This window comes from Ciconia boyciana, chromosome 9 (assembly GCF_034638445.1).
Source record: "Ciconia boyciana chromosome 9, ASM3463844v1, whole genome shotgun sequence".
Taxonomy (NCBI): domain Eukaryota; kingdom Metazoa; phylum Chordata; class Aves; order Ciconiiformes; family Ciconiidae; genus Ciconia; species Ciconia boyciana.
Window position 1 is genome coordinate 2,301,675 of NC_132942.1, and position 20,460 is coordinate 2,322,134.

The window sequence follows — 20,460 nt, forward strand, 5'->3', positions numbered from 1 at the left end:
CGCTCCCTGGCACCAGTGCCAGCCTGGGGACTGGATCCGATGCCACTAATCTACCTTACCCCATCGGCAGTAGGAGGATCTCTTGTGGATCTGGAAAACCAGCACCTTTACCCAGCTCCGAGATAAACGGTTGAACATCGCTTCAGCATCACAAGCTTAAATTCAGTGTTGCAGTTGCTACCTACATACCCGTGGCCATTTTGTTCAGAACTTGGCATCTCCAAAACCCCTTTTTTCGTTCGTCGTTTTTTTTTTTTTTTGTCTTTTTCTCCTCCCACCTACCCTTGACTAACGGGGCAGGAGCTGAACCAACATCTCTGGAGCTCCAGGAGCACCACAGCCTCAACGTGCGCCCCTGAAACCGAGTTTGCACGAAGAGCGGCGGGACCCAGAGCACGAGCCATGCTCTCGTCCTACCTCTGGGCAGGAGCGATGTGCAGCCCGCTCAGCTGGCCCGGCAGAGCCGACTCGGAGCCGCTGTTAGCGTAGAGCCGGGTCGGGTGGTGATGCTGCACGTTCAGCATCTGCTTGTTGTCCACGGGGTTGCCACCAGCCCCGTGGGGCATCGGCCTCCTGCTCTGGGCAGGCCCGTTGTCCTGGAAGAGAAGAAAAAGCAGAAAAAGCCTGTGAGATTTATAGTTCTTAGTATGATATACACGGAGAGACTGCGTTGGGACATGCGGTTTGCAGTAATAATATTTTATATGCGCTGTGGAAAACGGAGATATGCAGCAGGAAAAGGAAAACTCGGACTCGACCTGCAGTTAAATCTCGCTGAATCTAAGCAGCTTTCCTTGGTCTCTGACCAAATGAACTTGCCTATTTCTCCACGGTGAGCCACTGCCAAGCATTCTGCATTTATTCTCCTGTAAAAGCATATTTGTTATTTCCGCAAAAGAAAGGCTGCGAGCCTGCTTCTCATTTCGCGTTACATCACTCCAAGAGCACTTATCGCTCTCCTGACTTCGGGGCAATCACTCCTGATTTACATTAGCGAAACACGATAAAACCCAAGCTCTGCAGCTACGCGTAGAGGTTGGGCAAGACCTGAAGCCAAGGGACCAGTCCTGGTATTTTCACTTAATTGCAACTACCCTCGCCCACAAAGATCCGTGTTCGTTTCGGGAGGTTTTCTCCCCAAAGAAGATCAGTCATTAGCAGCACGAGAAATGCATCGGTCAAGGGCTTAGCTTGGTATTCATATTTTCATTGGCTTTTTAATTCCTGAGGCAAACTACGGAAACCTTTTTGTCGCACGACCTCAAGTCAGGAACTCAGATGCCATTAAAACCCAAGTTTTCCATGTTATTTTACCTACATAAAACATGACCTGTGTGTTTTTCCAAAGCTTTGTTAGTCAGCCCACGCACACCCATAAATCCAACAGTACCTACTGCTAATCTTGCCACAAGCCACCTAAGCCAGGCTTTACCCGCTGACGCTCAGCCTGGGGAGCCACCGGCAGCCCCTTCCCCAGAGAGGGGCTAATTCCAGCTATCGGGAAAAGCAGCAGCGAGCCGGACACGGCCTAAGGACACGTGCCGGCTGCTGCTATTTCCAGCCATGCGAGTCAGAAACACACCCGTACCGATGGAAGAAAGAGATGCTTGTATAAGAGGCTGTAATCTGTTTAATCTGGTTTAATCTGTTTCGGGGCAGATCCCCAGCGATGCTGCCTTGCACCAGCTTTTCAGTAGACTGAAGCCGATGCAAAACCAAGTAGAAAAAGATGACACTGTCCCGTGAGCAAATAACAAAGTGCATATTGCGGGGCTCTCATACAAAGCTTACTTTTGACTAAAATAATCCAATAAATACTAATTGGAAACAAATGTCTGTCACTGGTGCATAGCAGAAAACACCGGTGCTCCCAAGCCTTGTAAAAATGAACAGCGAAGAGAAATAAAAACCAGATCCTGCTAGAAAAAGATCTTGAAAGTCCAATCCTTCAGTTCTTCCTAAGGCAAAACTCCCATTGATAAAAACCGGGCTTAATTAAGAACTGCAAGATGGTGCCTTTGAGGGTTTTTTTGCCACCAGCTGAAAAACTGCAGACTCCGGCAAGCTCCCGGCACTTCCACCACCTCGAAAGCCCCGACGGCCACCCCGAGCCCTCTTGGCACTGCTCCTTCCACACCGTGCATGCACACACACGTGGGGAAACGCGCTTCCAACATAATAACTTCAAATTATCTATTAAAAAAGGAATTTCGCTGCCAGGAATAATATAATTTTAACTGTGCCCCAATTTATATTCTTTAAAAAAAATTACAACCAGGCTATGGGTTTCCAGTTCCCAGATTTACATTATGATTTCAAGGGAAATAAAGAAAACACTTTCAACCGTGACACAGAGAGGAAAAGAAGGATCGTAAACATTTCGGGGAAAAAAGGAATGGCCCATGCTGCCTGGCAGGCCAGAGTTATGCTTTTAAAAAGCCATCATCATTAATTATCTGTGCATTGGGGCCCAGATGTGCACTCTGAAGGAAGCGGCGGCTGGAGCCTCTGCCTGCAGAGAAGAGGGCAGGGTCCTCTGCTCTCCTCTCCTCTGGCCTCATGGGCTCCTCCAGACCAGGGACAACCAGACCCTTCGCTGGGGAGCTGGCGGCTGTTTCTGGCATGAAAACCTCCTCCATCCAAGAGCCTAGAGACCATAAATCTCCAGGGACTTGCGTCAATCCGAGGTAATTTGTGAAGCGTTGGCCGTTCGTTCCCGTTAAGCTCAACAATTTGTACGTCAAGAGCAAACGTTGCGATAAAGCTAAAACGTCTTGCTTGGGCAATTCTCCAAAAGGCATGAAAGCCCGGTGATGGGAACGGGGCGTTTCAGAGCCCTCCCTGCACTACCGAGCTGCTCGGCATCCCCGGTCGCTACCGGCTGCCCGTCCCTGCGGGAGGAAGATGCTCGTGGTGGTGGCAGCTCACCCTTACGTCTGCTCAGCCACGCTATAAAGCCACAGGTGACCCAGCAGCATCCACAGGGATCAATGGGCTCCTCCTGATGGACACCGGGGCACTCCTGCCACCCCAACACCTACCAGACCAAGACCAGGGAGATGAAGCAATGGATGTTCCTCAGCCTTTTCCACCAAGTTCTTTGCAGGCTTTGGAGAGCTGTGCTTCGTGTCAAGGGCAGCTAATGGCTTTGTCGGAAACACACAGTAAGTATTTACCCCTCTGAGAGCACACCAGTCTTTGCCTTCCACGTTGCTTTCAGTTTCTGTGCTACGCAACTTTCTTGTTGCACAAAAAGCTGTTCCCGGGACTGAGCTCAGTCTCCTTTTTCTCATCTCAAAGGCTGTTTCAGCGTTTCCCCGTGAGACCTCTGCAAGGCCTCGCATTGTGCAAAACATTCATGCATTTGCTCTCAGAAACCTAGAACCAGATGGATTTCTTTCCAGTTTTCAAATTCAAGATCAGAAAAAATTTTCCCCCCTTGGGACCTAATTTGCTTTTCTCTGCTGGCTTTTTTTTCTGCTTTTTATAGCCTCTCTTAATTTAAGAGGGTTTGCAAACCCTTCCTAAGAGCTGGCCTGCGAAGTTTCACCGAGGAGAACTCTTTTAGCCTACAAAACAGAAACTTGCAATCTGTTTTCTCACATTTGCCTTCCAGGACCATCAATTACAAAGCGTAACGAACCTCCCGACATGCAGCATTTGGAGCTCCTGGAGCCCAGGCCTCCCCACTCCTGGCAAACACGATTCACGCAGCCGTCCCACACCAGAAAAACACGAAGCAGAGCTAGAAAGGAGCTGTTCGAAGTCCCAGTCCCGGGGAGCAGGTGGGTTTTGGGGTGGTTTTGTGCACAGCCGCAGTGCCGATGCAGCATGATGTGCAGCCAGTGCCCTGCCAGACCGACCTTCCCTGGTCACCAGCTTGCTGGAGACCCCCAGCCTGTCCCTTCCCACCAGGAGAAGGAACGAGCAGAGAAAAAGGGATTATTTGCAGGAGAATGAGCCACCGCAAACAAAAAAAGACAACCTGCAGCAAGCACCTGCCTTGGCCAGCCCTTGCACAGCCTCATCGAACCACCTCCTCCTCCTCGAGATGCGTTTATCAGCGTTGCACGAATGCAGCCCATGCCTTATCACGTACAGGTAAGGGCTGCCCTTACTGATACAGCATTTATATCCCGAGGAACTATTTCCAGCAGAAGGAAAACACGACGCAGCGCATGGAGTGTTTCTCTTGGCAGGAGGCGCAGGAAGCCGGGGCAGTCGTGCGTACGTAGCCGTGGTAGGAGCACCGCAAGCAGCGCCTTGCCCCGAGCTGCTGTAGGGATATCAAGTGCCATCGGGCACTTTGGGCTGGCTGTTGGGCCTGAGCTACTGCATTTCTTTCCGCTGACCCTGGGACACTAATAACCAGATGCCATCAGCTTTGCTTGACGCCGAGCGGTACCTCGCTCCGTACAAAGTCTCAAGCACGTTCTTGGGTGCCACCATTTATTAAGATAGGAGAAAAGAGGAATTGAACTGTTTTTCAGATGCCTGGCTCTTGTCCCCACCACACAACGCAGCACAGAGAGCATAAAAGGAACGGTTTTCCTTTTACATTTAAGGGAAAGATGCTGAATGACAGGTTGCTTGGATTTAATCCTGGGAATTCCTCAAAGAGCCAGAAATAGGGAGAGCTTTTTTCCTTCCTTCTTCTACAAGTACTTATGCAATTTCTAGCACGTCCCTCTGTTCCATGCCTGCTTATTAGCAAACCTCTTTCCCCCTGTATCAGCTGAAGGTATTTCGTTTCTCTACAACGTGATGCCTGGACACAGCCAGCGGAGCAATGAGCACAATCAGCAAAGTAATGAAGCTCAAATGCTTTCCGCAGGACACGTTGTTTCCAATTTCAGGAAACATATAGGGGAGCATTAAGAGAAGCAAGTCGAAGATTTCAACAGAAATCCAAATCTACTCTGCGGCTTCACCACGGAGAGCTAATGCGTGCTCTAGGTAATGGATAAGAAGATCGGCTTTGCCTGCTCATTACAGTTGTGCCCCGACTCCGCTGGAGAAGCTGAATTGAGGCACTTTCATCCCTCAGGATTTTTAGTCAAACCTGTAATAGGACAGAAGACTCAAAAATTAAAAACTGCTATCAAGCTAATCACTGCTGAAATAAGGGTTCCCATAAGTAGGAAAACATGCGGCCAACCAGGAATTTTCGAAAGGTTTGAAAATCAGTCTCAGACCCTGTCTCGTTTGGAGACAGTTTATCATCTTTTGAAACCACCTTTTGTAGAGTCAACAAAAAGCATAAATCTCTTCAGATTTTTGAAACGCATCGAGGTGAGCACACAGTTTCAGCCGTCTGCTTAACAGGAATAATGTTGGGATCCAAAGCTGGGAAGGGTTTAACTCGTGGATTTGAACCTAAGCCTGTCTCTTGGCAAGCAGAAGTCCCCCGTGCTGGCCGCTTTGGCCACCCTCAGCCACGCTCTTCAGGGCTGCGTTTTGCAGAGCTGCAGGAGTTAACTGCCCTTCGCACCCAGAGAAGATGCTATACCAGACGTGGTTTCTTAAGAGTTTTGGGAACTCGCATTTGTATTCTGATACACTTTGGTAAAATATATCCAACCTTACTTTCCTAAAGCTTGACCATTTTGCTTCCTCAAGTTCTTATTCTCAAGGGGGGGGGGAGGGAGGATTTTTTTTTTTTTTTTAATATTTTGCAAAATGCCCTATTTGTCCTTCCAGACTTTTTAAAATACAAGTCTTTAGCTCTTTTCTTTAGCTTTAGCCACAGGTTTTAGACACAGCTTTAAAGAACATCAGACTTCATGTTCTGATCCAAAGCATTTAAAGTTCATCCACTTCACAAATTAGACCCTTAAAAGGCCAGAAGTACGAACAAAATAATTGATCTCATTTTCCAGACTATCAGACAGAGATTAAAACTGAAGATTGCTAATTTGAGAGGTCAGCGTTGGCTCCTACAGCCTCCAAGGAAGCGCCTACACCCACAGCCTGACCGGGAAGAGCTTTGAGCGATGGCAGCTTTGGCATATCTGAGAAACCTTCCTTGGGGCAGACCCACCAGCACAGAGCCGAACATGCCTCCAGAATTACACCTCCGAGCCCCAAATCCATCCTGGAACCCACCTGTGCAGTGGGAGAAGACCTGCCGGGAAAGGACCAGCAGCAGCTCTGGTTCCCACCGGCGCAGGCACCCAGCCGCAGCCGGGATCACCTGCAAGATGTTTATTTTCCGAAACCCAGGGGAGCCAGTCCCGCTCTCGGTTATAAACACGCGCTGCATCAGACTTAAACAGAGCTGAAGGTCATTAACAGCTTGGCTCAGCCGAAGGCAGTTTTCTGTTTGATGTACTTCAGATCCACTCCCTTCCTAAAACCAGAACACGATCCGTGTCAGCTCGACGTTTGCTGCCAAAATGCTGAATTAGGGATGCGAGCGTTGCTATTTATGCACCAGGAGGTCAAAGCATCCCTTAGCCTCCGGGTCACCTTGCAGGGGTACCTCTTGTGAGCACGCTTGGTTACCTGTGGCCATCCTCCGGCAGCCGCAGGACGAGCCCGCACGCTCCGGCTCCTCACCGACGTTTCACTTCTCTCTCCCTTGCTCCGAGCTTTGGTAATCGAGCCCAGCTGCGCCCTGCAGAGAGCCGGCCAGCGCTTCTCCAACTGTCCCTGCAATACATGGCTAAAAGATGTGTCCCTGGCATGGGTCCCTCAGCTGCCTACCATGAAAGAGAAGAGGGCAAGAGTACTTTTCTGCTGTCCAACGTGCCCAGACAGCCCGGTGATGGACTCCCCGGCTTCTCCAATGGCACCTGGCACCGCTGGCTGCCCGGGGCTCAACTGGACTAGCTCAGACCTGGCAGCAAGAGAAAGGGACAGGATACGGGTGAGGATTTTTTTTTTTAAAGCAAAGGTGCAATTTCTGCCCGTGGCTGCTTTTTCTTCTGACCCAAGGGGTACAGTCGGACTTCGACAACCTGATTCTGACCTCTCCTGGCAGAGGGCTTTTTGTGGGTGAGATTTTACTGCGTTCGTTGCTGCAAGTCCTCTTTCACGCAAATGTGTCAAGCAATTAAGCCTGAAGACATATTCCAGCATATCCTGACACCCAGACATATCCTAGCATACCACGACACCCTCAAGACTGAAATTCAAGCTCTGCACAGCAGACAACTGCAATACAGCGATTCCTTCCTCTCCTCCCCCCAGCTTTTAAATAGCAAAGACAGTGCTTTGTCTCTGATAAACTGGTTCAAAAGTCCCAGAAATGAAATGCTTGTTATTACCCCACAGAGGAGCTATATGGGACGGACGGCACTGTTTTCATTTGAATGCAAATAACAGATTTACACTGTGGCCGGTGTCCGCAGGAGCGGGATCGATTCTCCAGCTCACTCCCTCAAAGGAAGTCCCGTGGTGAACCCTTATGTCAAAGGCTGCCCCAAAGCTGGGAGAAAAGGACAAATTTTAAAAGCTACACACATTTTAACACGTTTCCCTACGAGCACAGTTCAGATGTCCTGTTGAGATGCTGGTTTTACAGAGTAAGCAGGCTTCAATCTAACTTTAAAAAGCTCTAGTAAGTACGATCCCACTATTTAGCTCAGCTCAGAAGGTTAACAGATAAGAAAAAAGGTTGGGTGTAGTCTGCTAAAGCTGGACGAACAGAGCGTGCGGGTTATTTTATGATATTATTCTGCCAAGAAATATTCTGCCAAGTTCCTCTTTCAGCATATACCACGATCTGAAGAAAAACTTTACCCATCATGTCCTTCTTGCCACACTCCTTTCACAGTCGTCAGCTAAACACCAAATTGGTTTTTCAGATCTCTCTAAGTAAGAGACCAAACCCTTAAAATCAGATGGTCTTTTAGTTAAAAGGCCACAGACAACGTTCCCGTGAAACATGACTCAACCTGGCTGAGCCCCAGCCCGCCCGCATCCCCCGGACGCTCCGTACCCTGAGCAGGCACAGCAGAAGGCACACAAAGCTGTCAGCGCACAGCAGGTGAGATCTCAGGACAGGGGCTCAAAAGGAGCCCCACGGCCTCGTGCCGGGTCTTGGACACGCTGAAAAACACCCGTGGGTCACGTCCGGGCAGGCAGAGGTGCAGCCCCTGCCAGCATTGCTAAGGTTTGCTCAGCTTCACGGTCTCGGACCCGGCAGTCAGGCTCATTTTAAAGTGCTTCTTTCTGCATTACATTCTGCAATTTCTGCCGAAACCCCTGCAAGCAAAAGTGTTACATCAAAGTCTCCATTGCTTTCTATTTAATTGTTGTTATGGCAGGGAGCAGGCCGAGGTCAGCCCCACCATCTCCCATCAGTGCGAATTTCCAACCACAAAACCCCATTTCCACAGGCAAAACACACATACCTTTACACACCGCAGCCCGGCTTTGTTTTTCAGGAGTAATTCCATAAACACATGACTCCAGGAGCTGGGGCCTGACCGAAAGCACCCGCTGCCCTCGCCCCGGGCACCGCAGAGCCGCTGCGGCCAGTGCCGGGCTGCGGCTCACCCCGCCGAGAGCACCGGATCAGGAGTGACAGCACCAGAGGGAAAAGCTGGGAAAAGGTGAACGTTTCCTACTAGCTTTAAATGATTTGTCACTTTTGACAGTGTTATAGCAGCCTCGACAAGAGTCATTCGAAACATATTTGCACGGACGGGGAAGTCTCTAAACCATTTGTAAACGATGGTTGGGAATTTCTTAACTTCCAGGAGGAAGACATCCACCCCTTTCTGAAGGAACGCTCTCACGAGAAGCAGCTCTGTGATGTAAAATGAGGTATTATTAAAAAAAGTGGGTTTAGGGTAAGCTAGGATAATATTCCAGCTCTATATTTGCACGCGCACGTGTTCTACACTATATATGGCACAACCCAAGGACAGCGTACATCTAACCCAGGGACAATCTCTCACAATTAGAGAGAAGTAAGCTACACAGACCCTTCTTAAGGAGCAAACCCTTTTCCACCCCGACGCGGTCACGGGTGGCCCCGACGCGGTTGGCTGGTGGCCCTGTTGGCTGGTGGCTCCCAGTGACTCCGGCAAACAGCTTCACCCCCCGGGAGAAGCCACAGCCCTCGTGCGACTCAAAGAGCTCAAGAGGGACTTGAGCTGCAACGCCACGACTTTATCCCTTAAGCTACCTGGCTTCCCAGCGGTCTCTTAAAAATCCACAGCAATGGAAAAAAAGTTACCCAAGACCGGCAAGAATGATTAAAATGTGTTTCCACTTATCTCGCCTGCTCCAGTGCAGACGGCATGGTTTTAATATCAAGGGTGCAAGAGGGGGTTTAACAAGCAGACAGAGGAGGGCTTTGTACAAGTGTATCGGTTTTATTAACACTTTCATAAAGAAGCGAGATAGCTGGGGATCAGACGCTCTGCTGAACTGGAGGGCACAGGATATACCGGCTGCATTTTCAAAACCCCTTCGGGCAAAGCTCTGCAGACAAAGGCCTTCTGCAGAGGCAACGTAAATACGTCTGGACGTGGGAGCAACTACTGCATTGCAGTAACATAATAAACTCGGGTTAAGGCTTAGGCTAGGGGCGCGTATCGCCAGCTCTCACAGTCCTAGGACAACCTCAGTCACAGTTTCGCATGTGAACAGAACTAATATTCATGACAAGTAATTGTAGAAGAAACTAGAGTAGGTGAAGAAGCCTAAGAATAAAAGAATTTCTATGTATCCTATAAGTGGCATTTAACTTTCATCCATACAGGAATACCTCAGGACTATTAATAGAAAATAATCAGCGAAACCTCAAGGTATTTTGGCGATACAATAACCCCGGTTAACAAAGGTAGAAGAGCCTTGAAATCTCCTCCTCTCTCTCGCAGCAGCGGTGTGCTCCTGCCCGAAGGCTGTCTAGCCATAGCTAAGCTCCACGACAGTCTAAACCCTAGAAAGGATTTTCTCTCTGCTTCCAAACGGTCAGGGTCACCTTTCCAGCCCAGGAGCAGACAGCTACAGCGCGGGAGAGCATTGCCCAGTGCAGGCATCAGGCTGATGCTCCTGCCAGTGCTCAGCCTCAAGCTGCTCCCGCCGTGCACGGGCTGCTGTGTGTCCACCGATAGAAAATGATGTCTGCTACAGAGGAAAAAGAACCCACAAAAACCAGCACAAGTATCCACCCCGGCCTCCTGCCTGCTCCCCCTCCTCTTAGGGAAGATGCTGCTGTTCCCATTTCGGTGCTACCTGACCGAGCCACCGTTTAATGCTACCATTAAATCACTTTTCTCACCATCTGGCATTTGGCTTAAAGAGCAAACCTAGTGAGCTTGACACTAACAGGCAATGCTCTGATTTCATCCTTTTCTGCTTACTGTCTCTCCCTTCTACTCCCAGTTGGGACAATTGTTGCATTTTCAGGTGTTATCATAGCACACTTTCTGATTTTCTTCCCATAACCACTGCCAGCAGCTAACCGAGAGAAAAGAACATCACTGGCAACAAGCTAAGCTTCAGACCACATAAATATTACATGCTTAAAAGCAAAAGATGCCTGCTTCATCAGCATGGCTCATCCGACTGTCTCCTCCTGTAAAAGCCAGGGTAAGGTACGCAAGGAAACACAACAAAGACAAGAGGATAATATTTTTGGGTGTCATTTTTGGAATACCTCAACCTTTTGCTCTTTAATAAAGTAGATCAACTCAGCTTGAGCCAAAACCGTGTCTCTGGCTTTCCCGCTAACAAGCAAGCCCCGGCAGTGCCCGCGGGACATCCCAGCCCTCCGCGGCAGGAGCGCGCTGTGCCGAGACGGGACGGGGGGCAGCCGCCGCAGCCCGGCCGTCCCGAGCCCTCCGCACGCCCTTGGCTGCCGTTTACCGACCCCTTCCACCAAAGAGAGGTTTGGGAGCCGCTCCCTGCCCTCGCCCCGTGCCCTTCACCGCTGCGCTGGTGGCCGGTCTGCCCCGTGCCGCTTGGCTGGCTGCAAGGAGTCCGGGGGACCACCGCGGGCACCCCCCAACGCCGGCCAGCCGGGGAGGGCTCTCTCCGCACGCTCCCACCCCAGCAGTCACACAAGTGCCTGCAAAGAGCAGTTCCTTCACCTGAAGCGAGCAACAAGGGACAATGTAATGGCGTAAGTTATTTTTCCCCCATGGATACGAACAGAAACGCTGAACTACACGTGTGCTTCCAAACAAACGCTCGCTATTTCTGAGTACACCAGCAGGCAGCTTCCTTACCTGTGTTAACAGTCATCGCTGAAACCGATGCTATCAAGTAAAATAACACAGTATATATCTGTGTTAGCTCTTTATCCAACAGCATCTTCTATTTTGTCCTAAATCAACCCACATTGTTACTATTTCAGTACAGCTCCTGTTTACCCTCGACAAGAACAAACTATTCAAGCTACCTAGACAGAAGAAAACACCGTTTTGAAGCTCCCACTCCCATTTCTTTTCCCTTTATCCTAGGATTGTTTTTTCCTCTTTCATATACCAGGATTATTGAAGCTCACTTAGCAAAGATGCTGATTTATGTAAGAGATGTATAGAGCATTTCACATAAAAGGTTACAGCTGCAACAGTTCGACACATTACAGCGGTACTGCAAAAATTCCCTTGCTTTCAAATGATTCAATATTATATCACAGGAAAAAAAAATAAACACAAGTGCACACCAACTTGTGTGTAACCTCTGCACCCAGTAAATTATATCAGCAGATTTTGGTGGTGTACAAACCCCTGATATTTGAGTGAGAAATGCTGCCTGAGTATCAGCAGCCCAGGGCGGACGCCGCTGACAGCGGCCATCAGGATTCAGCATGTTTCTGCTATTAAATCAGTCCTCAAACAACACGCTGGGAGTTCCCATGCGACGGGAGCCCGGTCTCGTGCCAGGGCATTATCTCATCCTTTGTTTTCCCAAAAGTACGAGGCAGACGTTTTCCCTCTCCTTCTGCCCCGAGAGCACCAGAGTCCGTGCGGGAGCGGGGGGTCCCGGTGAGAGCTTTCCCAGAAGCTGCCATGGCCCATCCTGGACCAGGAGGAAGGAAGGTCGCTCACCTTGGGAAAGGAAATTCCACCTCTCCAGCGAGGAGGCTTTAACCCCCTGTTCACAGAAATAAGTATGGCTTATGCCATGCTTTTGCAAAGACATATATAGAAATTTCCTGCACGACACCAACCCATTGAGAACTTAAAGCAACACTCGGAGCCAATTAATCAAACGGGGAGTCATTCATCCTTAATTAAAAAAAAGTAACGATAATCTACTGAGACCAAAAAATAAATATGAGAATATTTCAAGCTGGTAAAATCAGTGCTAAGGGACAAGTTAGCACCAAACCCCCCTCCCTGCTCCACTGTGGGACCCCACTGCTGTCCCCAGGTGCCCAGAGCTGGGACACCAGAGGCTCAGACTCGCACCTGAAGACCACATGTGATTTTAAACAAATATTTTTTTAATTAGGAGCAAGTACGATCAGCAGTATACTAGACTGATACTATTACAAGGGCAGGAATGATGCTCCAGAGCCCACGCTGCCTGGAGGACATGTGCAGGTCTTCAGCCAGGCACCAGAACGCGGGGTCTTCTGCCTCTTCAGCCAGCGTAACGCTAGTCCTGCAACCATCCAGACCCGAGCCCACCTGACAACAGTGCTTCTAACGAAGGAAATCTGGGTATGTTTGCATCTCCATTGGCCTGGCTTACATGTAGCGTTGGGTTTCTTGCGCTGCCTGGGTTCAGGCTGCTGGAACAGCTACGGTAGACGCAAGTTTGCCCCAGTTCCTCCTCTTCACCCCATCCTGGTTGGTATTTTCACAGGGCCAGCTGCATGCCTTGCACCTGATTTTAGTCAGAGCAAAGTAACACGAATCTCTACAGACTGAGAATTTGGTGTCGAGCACAAAATAACTGAGAATTTGGTCGATTGACCAAACTGAGAATAACTGAGAATTTTGGTCAAATTTGTCGAGCACAAAATAACTGAGAATTTGGTGTCGAGCACAAAATATTAAGTGTTTTTAGAGAAAACACTTAACTGGCGAGCAGAAACAGCCTTCTCATCCTTTCTGTACGACTCCCCTGCACTATGGAATGACCAGCTCTTCACTGCTCGGGGCTCGCCCCTCAGTCGGACGGTCGGGCTTGGAAAGCCCCTGCTCCCAGGACACACGGAGAGGACCAAGGCGAGTGGGACCAGGAGCACCGACCCACCGTCCCCATCCCTCCCCGAGACCGACACGGGTGCCGCTCTGCCAGCTGGGTGGCACTGCGATGCCATTCCCAGGGGGACGGTGCTGGCGACCGCCGGCGGGAAGTGCCTCTCCCTCTCCAGACAGCCAGAGGAAACCCAGCCTTTCACCCCATGTAGCTTATTTTAGCCAAGCGTCCAGGTTTGGGAGGACTTGCATCCTATTCCAGCTTCGGCTACGTGCCGCCAATTTAATTTCTGCTGCAATTATTCCCACACCCAGACATTTGATCTACTGTCAATTAGCGCAGATGGGGCTCTGCCCCACGGCCTGAAGCCTGTGTTTCCAGCCCCGCCAGGCCAGAAAGCTGCCAATTCTGGCAGCATGGGAACGGTCAAGAAAACAAACATCCTCTCCTTTTATTAGCACCACATGGCAGTATTTTGACTAGCAAGCTCATGCTACAAGAAGCCAAAGACAGTGGGACTTCCAGAAACTGATCCATGGGAGCTTCCGCTCTCCCCATCTGCCGGGGGGGACAGCCGGGGCCGGTGCCCGCAGCGACACTGACACCAGGCAAACAGCCGGTGGCAAAGCGAGACTGGAGATCCCACCACATCAGCAGTGATGTCACGTCTGCGTGATGGGAATCGTGACTTCACGTGACGGCGCTGCTGGCTGGAGAGCACCCAGCTGCCCCGCAGCATCCCCGCGGGTCCCGCCGTCACCCACGACCGCGTCTGACAAAGACGCAGCCCTTCGTTATTTAGGATGCAAGTTTGAACGTCACTGAATTTTCATCCTCCTCTATAGACTTTTGCTGTTAAGGACAGACTTGTCTAGTGTAACAGACAACTAAAGTCTGCTTTTTTTAAAGTATTATTTCACGAAGGTGACTCACTTGCATCCTGTTCAGTGTCTTTTCTGCTAATCGTGAGCAAGCAGCGCTCTCCACTTCCAGCTTCTTCAGCTGTGAAGGCAGTTATTCCCTGCAGTCATGGCATTAATCAAAGTTTTAATACGGAGGATCGATTACATCCTTGGTCTCTGAGTAGGGGTTTTCCACAAAGCTCAACTGACAAACCACAGCAGGTTTAGAAAGAGGAGAGCTCATCAGCTGGTCCGTACCTTCCCAGTTCTCTTGCACAAAAGATAACTGCAAGCCTCCCTGCCTTCAAGACAAAAATTGCACCTCAATAAACTAAGATGTACTTATAGGGTACATGGTTTCCTAAAAATTGCACAGACTTAGGCATTCTGCTTCTGCTCACGTGCTTCGGGGCCTCTAGCAAGAATTACCGCAGTCACAAGTCAAAAGACTTTCAAGACATCTTTGCCCAGTACGATGGAAAAGCCGATAGAGTAAAACCTGGAGGAAGGAAAGACGTGTGCTCCACATTACTGGAAAGGCCGCTTGGGGTGAAACTCTCGAAACCCTTTTCAAGGACAACCCCAAACCTATTTTTGTGATTCGCGGGCAGAATTCCAGCAGAATTTTTTTCCCTGTGTTCTAAAGCAGAGTGCTTTTTTCCAGATGCGAGGAAGTGCACCTAAAGGTTGCACATTTTGAGCCAAGCTATTACTTTACAATGAGTCTTTTCTTTCTCACAATCTAATAAGTGCCTTTGCTCCAGGGGCTGAATGAATACAGCATAGGACAGCCCTGGGCCATACGGCATCGCTCCATAGGGGACTCCAGCCATGACCAGGGTGATCTCTGCTCCTGGGGAATAGGACGCCTGCTGCAAGGCTCTGCACTCTTGGGTGCCGATGATCACCCTTAGCATCATGCAAGCCAGAGGACATCTGCAAGAAGGCAGGGGTTAGGACAGCTACTGGCACACGTCCCGAGCAGTCAGCGTGAACCACACTCAAGGCACGGTGGGTTTGGGGAGGGAGAAGAGTCAACCAGCACATCTAGGGTGCAACCACAGCAAGAATACTCTAATGTGCGCGTGGTACCTCCTCTCTAGGAGACCAGAAAAGCCATTAAGCAAGACAACGTGGAGATACAGCCATTGAAAGAGAGAGCGAGAGCAGGAACCTGCCGTCTGTACCTGCCTATTCTTGTTCGTACACCTCTCTCGGTGCCTTGCCACAAACACGTCTGCTTTACCCTCCGAGTACGCCACAGATTTAGACATTTTCAGTGTAGGTCTGGATTCAGGAAAATCCAACTCTACCCCCTCATTATATTCTATGTAACTGTCTAATTTTTAAAAGGATCCATATGTAACATATATTAATAGTCAGATTCAAATCCAATCTGCATTAAACCTCAGAAATGTTGTATCTGGCAGCGGAACTGCTGCACATTTGGTCCTTATTTAATATTATTCATTGGGTTTTGGGCACATCAAAGTCTATTACAAAAAAATCTCTGTCAAAAAAGATTGCTGTAATTGATTAATGAAGCAAACACGGCCAGAACTCAAAGCCCAAGCACACAGATCGCCCTGCTCTGTCAATCAGCACAGGAAGAGATGAGCAGACCGGCGAGTTGCTCGTATGCGATACTGGGGCGGGTTTGCCGGTGCTGCCATTCTGCAGCCACTCTCCCCGCTGCCCCAGGGCAGGAATGCAAAATATTTGCAAATTCTACTGATCTGTCACAGGGCTGCAATGGCCAGTTGCAGGCGCGACTATGGGGGTCTGCTCTTCGTAGGGTTTGGAGAATCTCACCCCCGCCCTCGTCATTCGGGGATGTCTCTGCTGCCAGTGCCATCTCCCCGCTCCTCAAAGGGAAATGAGGCCAACACCACTCCTTGTAGCATCATCCCACCCTCTCCACCCTTGCAGGTCTTGTATTCCTTCTGGACTGAGCCGAGGGAGGGCTGTGGGGGGACCTCGGGACCCTTGTCAGGATACTCAAAGAGCCACCTCTAGGAACGAGCAGCAGAGCCAAGCCAGCAGCATCTGCACGTAGGCACTTTGTAAGTGCTGAAGAAAAGGCTCTCACAAAACCGCGTATAACACAAACCACCTTTGTGCAGAAGGAAACTGTATGAGCAATATTTGAACGCTCAGCATCAGCACAAGAGTGCTCCCACGTTGCTGTGGCAATCGCAGGATTGTTTTTTTGTCAGCCTGAACTGATGTACTTCTGTTTTCCGAAGCTTGCGGGCAGCTCTGGTGCCTCCACCGCTGCTCTGGGAGGAGTTGGCCAACCTGCAGCAGGGAGAAGTCTCAGCAGGCTTCGGTCCTGCCATCCACGACCTCGTGTGCCCTGGGAAAGCTTGCAGCATGTGCATCAGCTCAGCACCCACCCAAGGGGCAGCAAGACAGCAGGAGCTCCCCCCTGCCCCGTCCCCTCCTCCTGATCTCCTCCTCATTCCCCAGGTGCCTCTAGAGCAGGCACCATGGGCCAGCACATCCAAAAACCCAAGAATCAGGTAACTGGGAGGCAGAAAGGGAGGAGTGAGACACCACTCCTCTTCCCTTTGAGGAGCGAAAGGAGAACGAGAGTCATCTCTGACCTCGCTAACGAGCTATTCGTCAAGAGATGGGTATGAAAGATGGAGATCCATTCAGCTCCATCTGCCTCCCAGGAGCAGGCTGCTGCTGGAGATGGCCCTGCCCTCGCCCCGGCTCTCAGAGGCCACGGGGTGGGAAGGCAGGGCAGGCTGCAGGCAGAGGGCTGGCAGGGGGGTCTAGGGAAAAGAGCCGAAGACAGAGGGAAGAGACAAGCTGCAAAACAGAGAAGGAGGAAAAAGGAGTGAGACAGAAAAAAACAACAACAAAAAAAGAAAAAAATGAAAAAAAAAAAAAATATCCACCACCACGTGAAGTGAATCACCGCCACGGGATTAGGAGGGTGTGGTGGATTTTGGAAGCAGCCGAGACGGAGGCAAGTCGGCCGAGGCAGGTGCAAACAGACCCCGGGCGTGCTGTGCCCCAGGAAGGGCAGGCGTCGGGCAGCGCCCTTCGCAAGGCTCCCAACGGCTCCACCAAAATACCGCCGACCACGGCCCCGGGGGGTCCGGTGCCGGGTGCTCCCCCCCGCAGCGCTGCCCAGCCTCCTCACGCCGCTGGCGAGCCGATTCAACAAAGCCTAACTTGGGTGGAGGGCAATCATGGAGCTGGGCTTAAGCCAGGAGCCTGGGCTTTACGAGCCCAAGGAAAGCACAGCAAGACCCGCATGGAAGAGTCTAACAAACATGACGCTTTAAAACCACGCATAGAAACTGCTTAATGTCTGGAAAGACCGCAGGCAGAGCAGAGGGCTTTCAGATTTCAGATATGGATCTCCTCTCCCCAGAAGAAGACCAGCCTGTGTGCAGGGCTGCTGCTGCCGTACCTGCGGTTCCGGCTCTATGTTGATCCTGTATGCTTGAGCCTTGCCATCTTCCAGAACAGGGGGTGACCAGGTCTTCCCTTCAGCTCTGCAATAGGAAATTAAGTAAACTCAACTTAAATTGCTTTTAAAAACAAAACAAAACAAACCCAAAAAACCCCAAACAACAAAACCCCTGAATTCTTAAAAAAAAAAAAAAGAAAGAAAAACAAAAACCACCAACAAAAAACCCCAACCCAAACACATATATAGAGTATATAGGCTTGCCAGAGAATGAATATAGATATGTCTGTCTAAAATTATCCTCAGAAATAGTACAGTGGTAAACAGAGATGACAACAGTTCCATGCTATTAAAACCATGAAGCTCAAAACTGTTCTTGAACTACAGGCTCCAACGTCGTGTGGAGTTTAAGATACGAACTTATTTCAGTTCAATAAATCAGTAGGCAGGCTTGTGGTGGTTCTTGTTGTGCATACTCCTGCTTTGCCCCCTTATTCTGGCCCTGAATCCTGAAATGTATTCTGATTATGCGCGCGTGTGTGTATATGGATCTCTCTATATATGCGTTCCCCGGCAGGCCTATATACTAGACCACAGCAGGGATTATATAAATGCCTTTCAGCGACAAGGCTTACACAAGCCTGTATGAATCATCTTGACCCTTTCAACACAGGTGCCGGAGAGAAAAACTCCTAAAACTACAGTTTCCATTCACCAATGCATCTTCAGTCCTGCCAAGCCAGAGCAGGACGCTGCCACTGTCCAAAGATTTTCCAAAGATTTTCCATGTGCCGGATCATTTTTTCCCCCGGAGGTGGCTGGGGGCATGGCCGGGAGGCGATCGCCAGCGTGGCTGTCCTCTCCAGCGCTCGGGGCACAAGGGAGCTGCAGGGCCCCGGGAAGGTCCAGCAGGCGTGTACGCAGCCTTTTCTGGATGCTAAGAGGTTGAGCTGGGAGATGGGAACTGCATGAAGTACAAGCCACAGTTTTCAAGCGCAAGCTATGCTGTTTAGCATCACAATCTGCGTACGCAGCCCTTAATGAAAATGGGAGGTCTCGTTCCGATGGGCACAGATCTCTCCCTGAGGCCAAGCATCCTACGCCGGACTCTGGCCCCTGCCACATACCACGCTCAGCTTTGGTTTAATTATCTGCAGAGTCCAAGTTTGAAAAATAAGGAGCACGGTTTTAACCCAGGAATTCTTGAGGTGATTTTTTACCTTTGGTGTTCTACATCTAAACCAGTCAGCATACAAACCTACCTTTCCAAATTCAGCGTCTGATCCAAAACCTATCAAACCAAAGACTCCCACTGGCTTTAACGCACTTTGGCTCCACCCCTGAGCATTTAAGCTTTTTTTTTTATTCCAAGCCACTACTCAGGACAACCATCAGCTTTTTCAACTGGGAATAACATACTCTTTCTCATAGCTAGATGTCTGGTTCTGATAACTTATCTTTACTGTAATTATTTGATTTTAGGCTGGGACAATTCACTTCAAAGTTGGTCTTTCCAACTGTTTTTGGTGGGACAAAGGAAACCATCCTTCCCAGGAACGGCAGCATTCCCAGCAATCCCAACTTGCTTTTTGCCACGATCCAGTGCTGCGTATATTGCTTCCACATTGCGAATTTAATCTGGAGGCCCAGAACAATGAAAATGCCTAATTACATTGGCAGAGATCATCATTATAATTTCCGTGCTTTTTCCCCTGCACCGAATCAGCCTGACGTGTGCTCGCGCTGCCGCCGAGAAGGGGCAGTTACGACATTCCCCTTCGCTCAGCTCTGGAGCCCACATGCCAAACACAGCTTAAAGGATCCCTGAAGATTTCAGTTTGCCAGTAAATAAGAACCGAGGTTCAGAAAGCTATTCTGATTGCAGAGGATGAGGGCGATAGCAGTAAATTCGCTCTGCATTAAGCTATGGCATCCGGTCACGGGTACTGCCAGCACTTTCTACTCAGAGTGTCTCAGTTCCCCATGCCCCTAACTGAACAAAGATCACACCAGCTGTACCACAAAGCAGCTAAACTTGTGTTTTCCAAAAATCATTATAGGCATCTTCACACTTAATGAAAGACACGGCCGGACTTAGGTTTGCATGTGGAAGCTCATTTGTAGTTTAGTGCTTTCAATGATTAAACTCAAAGCTTCTCCATCAGTTCTTTAGAGCGACCGAAAGTTCTCGGTATAAGCAAGACAGCCTCGTACAGCTTCCAGCGACGGCCTGAGCAAAGCCAGGCTCACCTCAGCCACAGCTTCCACTTGAACTACCCCGAAATTAAGCTGAAACGGCACAATTTAGGTTCTATTTGGCACTTTTAAAGGCAAAGCAAAGGAGACTGGGAGAAACACCAGCCTCACCAAGGAGAAATGCAAGTTGCGTGTTTGATGAGCATTTATGCTTACACAAGGAGATTCCCTCTTTGCCCCGGGAACAGCGGAATACGAGGTAATCCGAAATATTTCAGAGGTGGCTGCCCACGAGTGAGATGCCGTGGGCAGCGACTGCAGAACGGCTGATGGCCTGAGCTGCCGCCCCAAGCCCGGCTGCAGGAACACCCCTGTGCCACGTCTCCAGCAGGGCCAGCAGCAGAGGGGGTCCCGGCAGCCCCCCCAGGACAAGGGAGCCCAGCAAGCCCTGGAGCAGTGGGGACCTGGGGGTCAGCACGGCCACCCCAAGCCACCCTGGCAGCAGGTTCACGCTACCAACAGTCAGAGCTCTGTGTTTAGGCAACAGCAAAAACTAATCACGCTTTTCTAACGTAACGGGTGAGAGATCAGACGTTGCGCTCAAATGTTCCGAGTCGTTTAATTTACGGCTCAAGGACAGGAAAAGTGTTTTCAGATGTGTTGTAGGGGATTAAAGTCAGCTATGTGGAAATCATTACCCTGCACTAACAACGCTCTACTCTATTTTAATGGCTGCTAGGACAATCCTAAGAAAAATAACTCTGCCTAGGTTAGTGCTAGGCCTTCCACACGGGGCTTCGTGGGAAACGGACCCATTAACAA

The 20,460-nt window shown here is 49.9% G+C and overlaps 1 protein-coding gene across 1 annotated transcript in view; it reads right to left on the reverse strand.

Annotated features, from left to right (window-relative positions):
- Nucleotides 1-20,460, reverse strand: part of PDLIM4 (PDZ and LIM domain 4) — a 54,616-nt gene that overhangs the window by 10,223 nt on the left and 23,933 nt on the right. The window contains exons 3-4 of the mRNA XM_072872552.1: nucleotides 17,443-17,527; nucleotides 418-596 (exon numbers count right to left, since the gene is read on the reverse strand). Coding sequence (XP_072728653.1) covers nucleotides 418-596; nucleotides 17,443-17,527 — 264 coding nt within the window. The remainder of the gene's footprint in view (nucleotides 1-417; nucleotides 597-17,442; nucleotides 17,528-20,460) is intronic.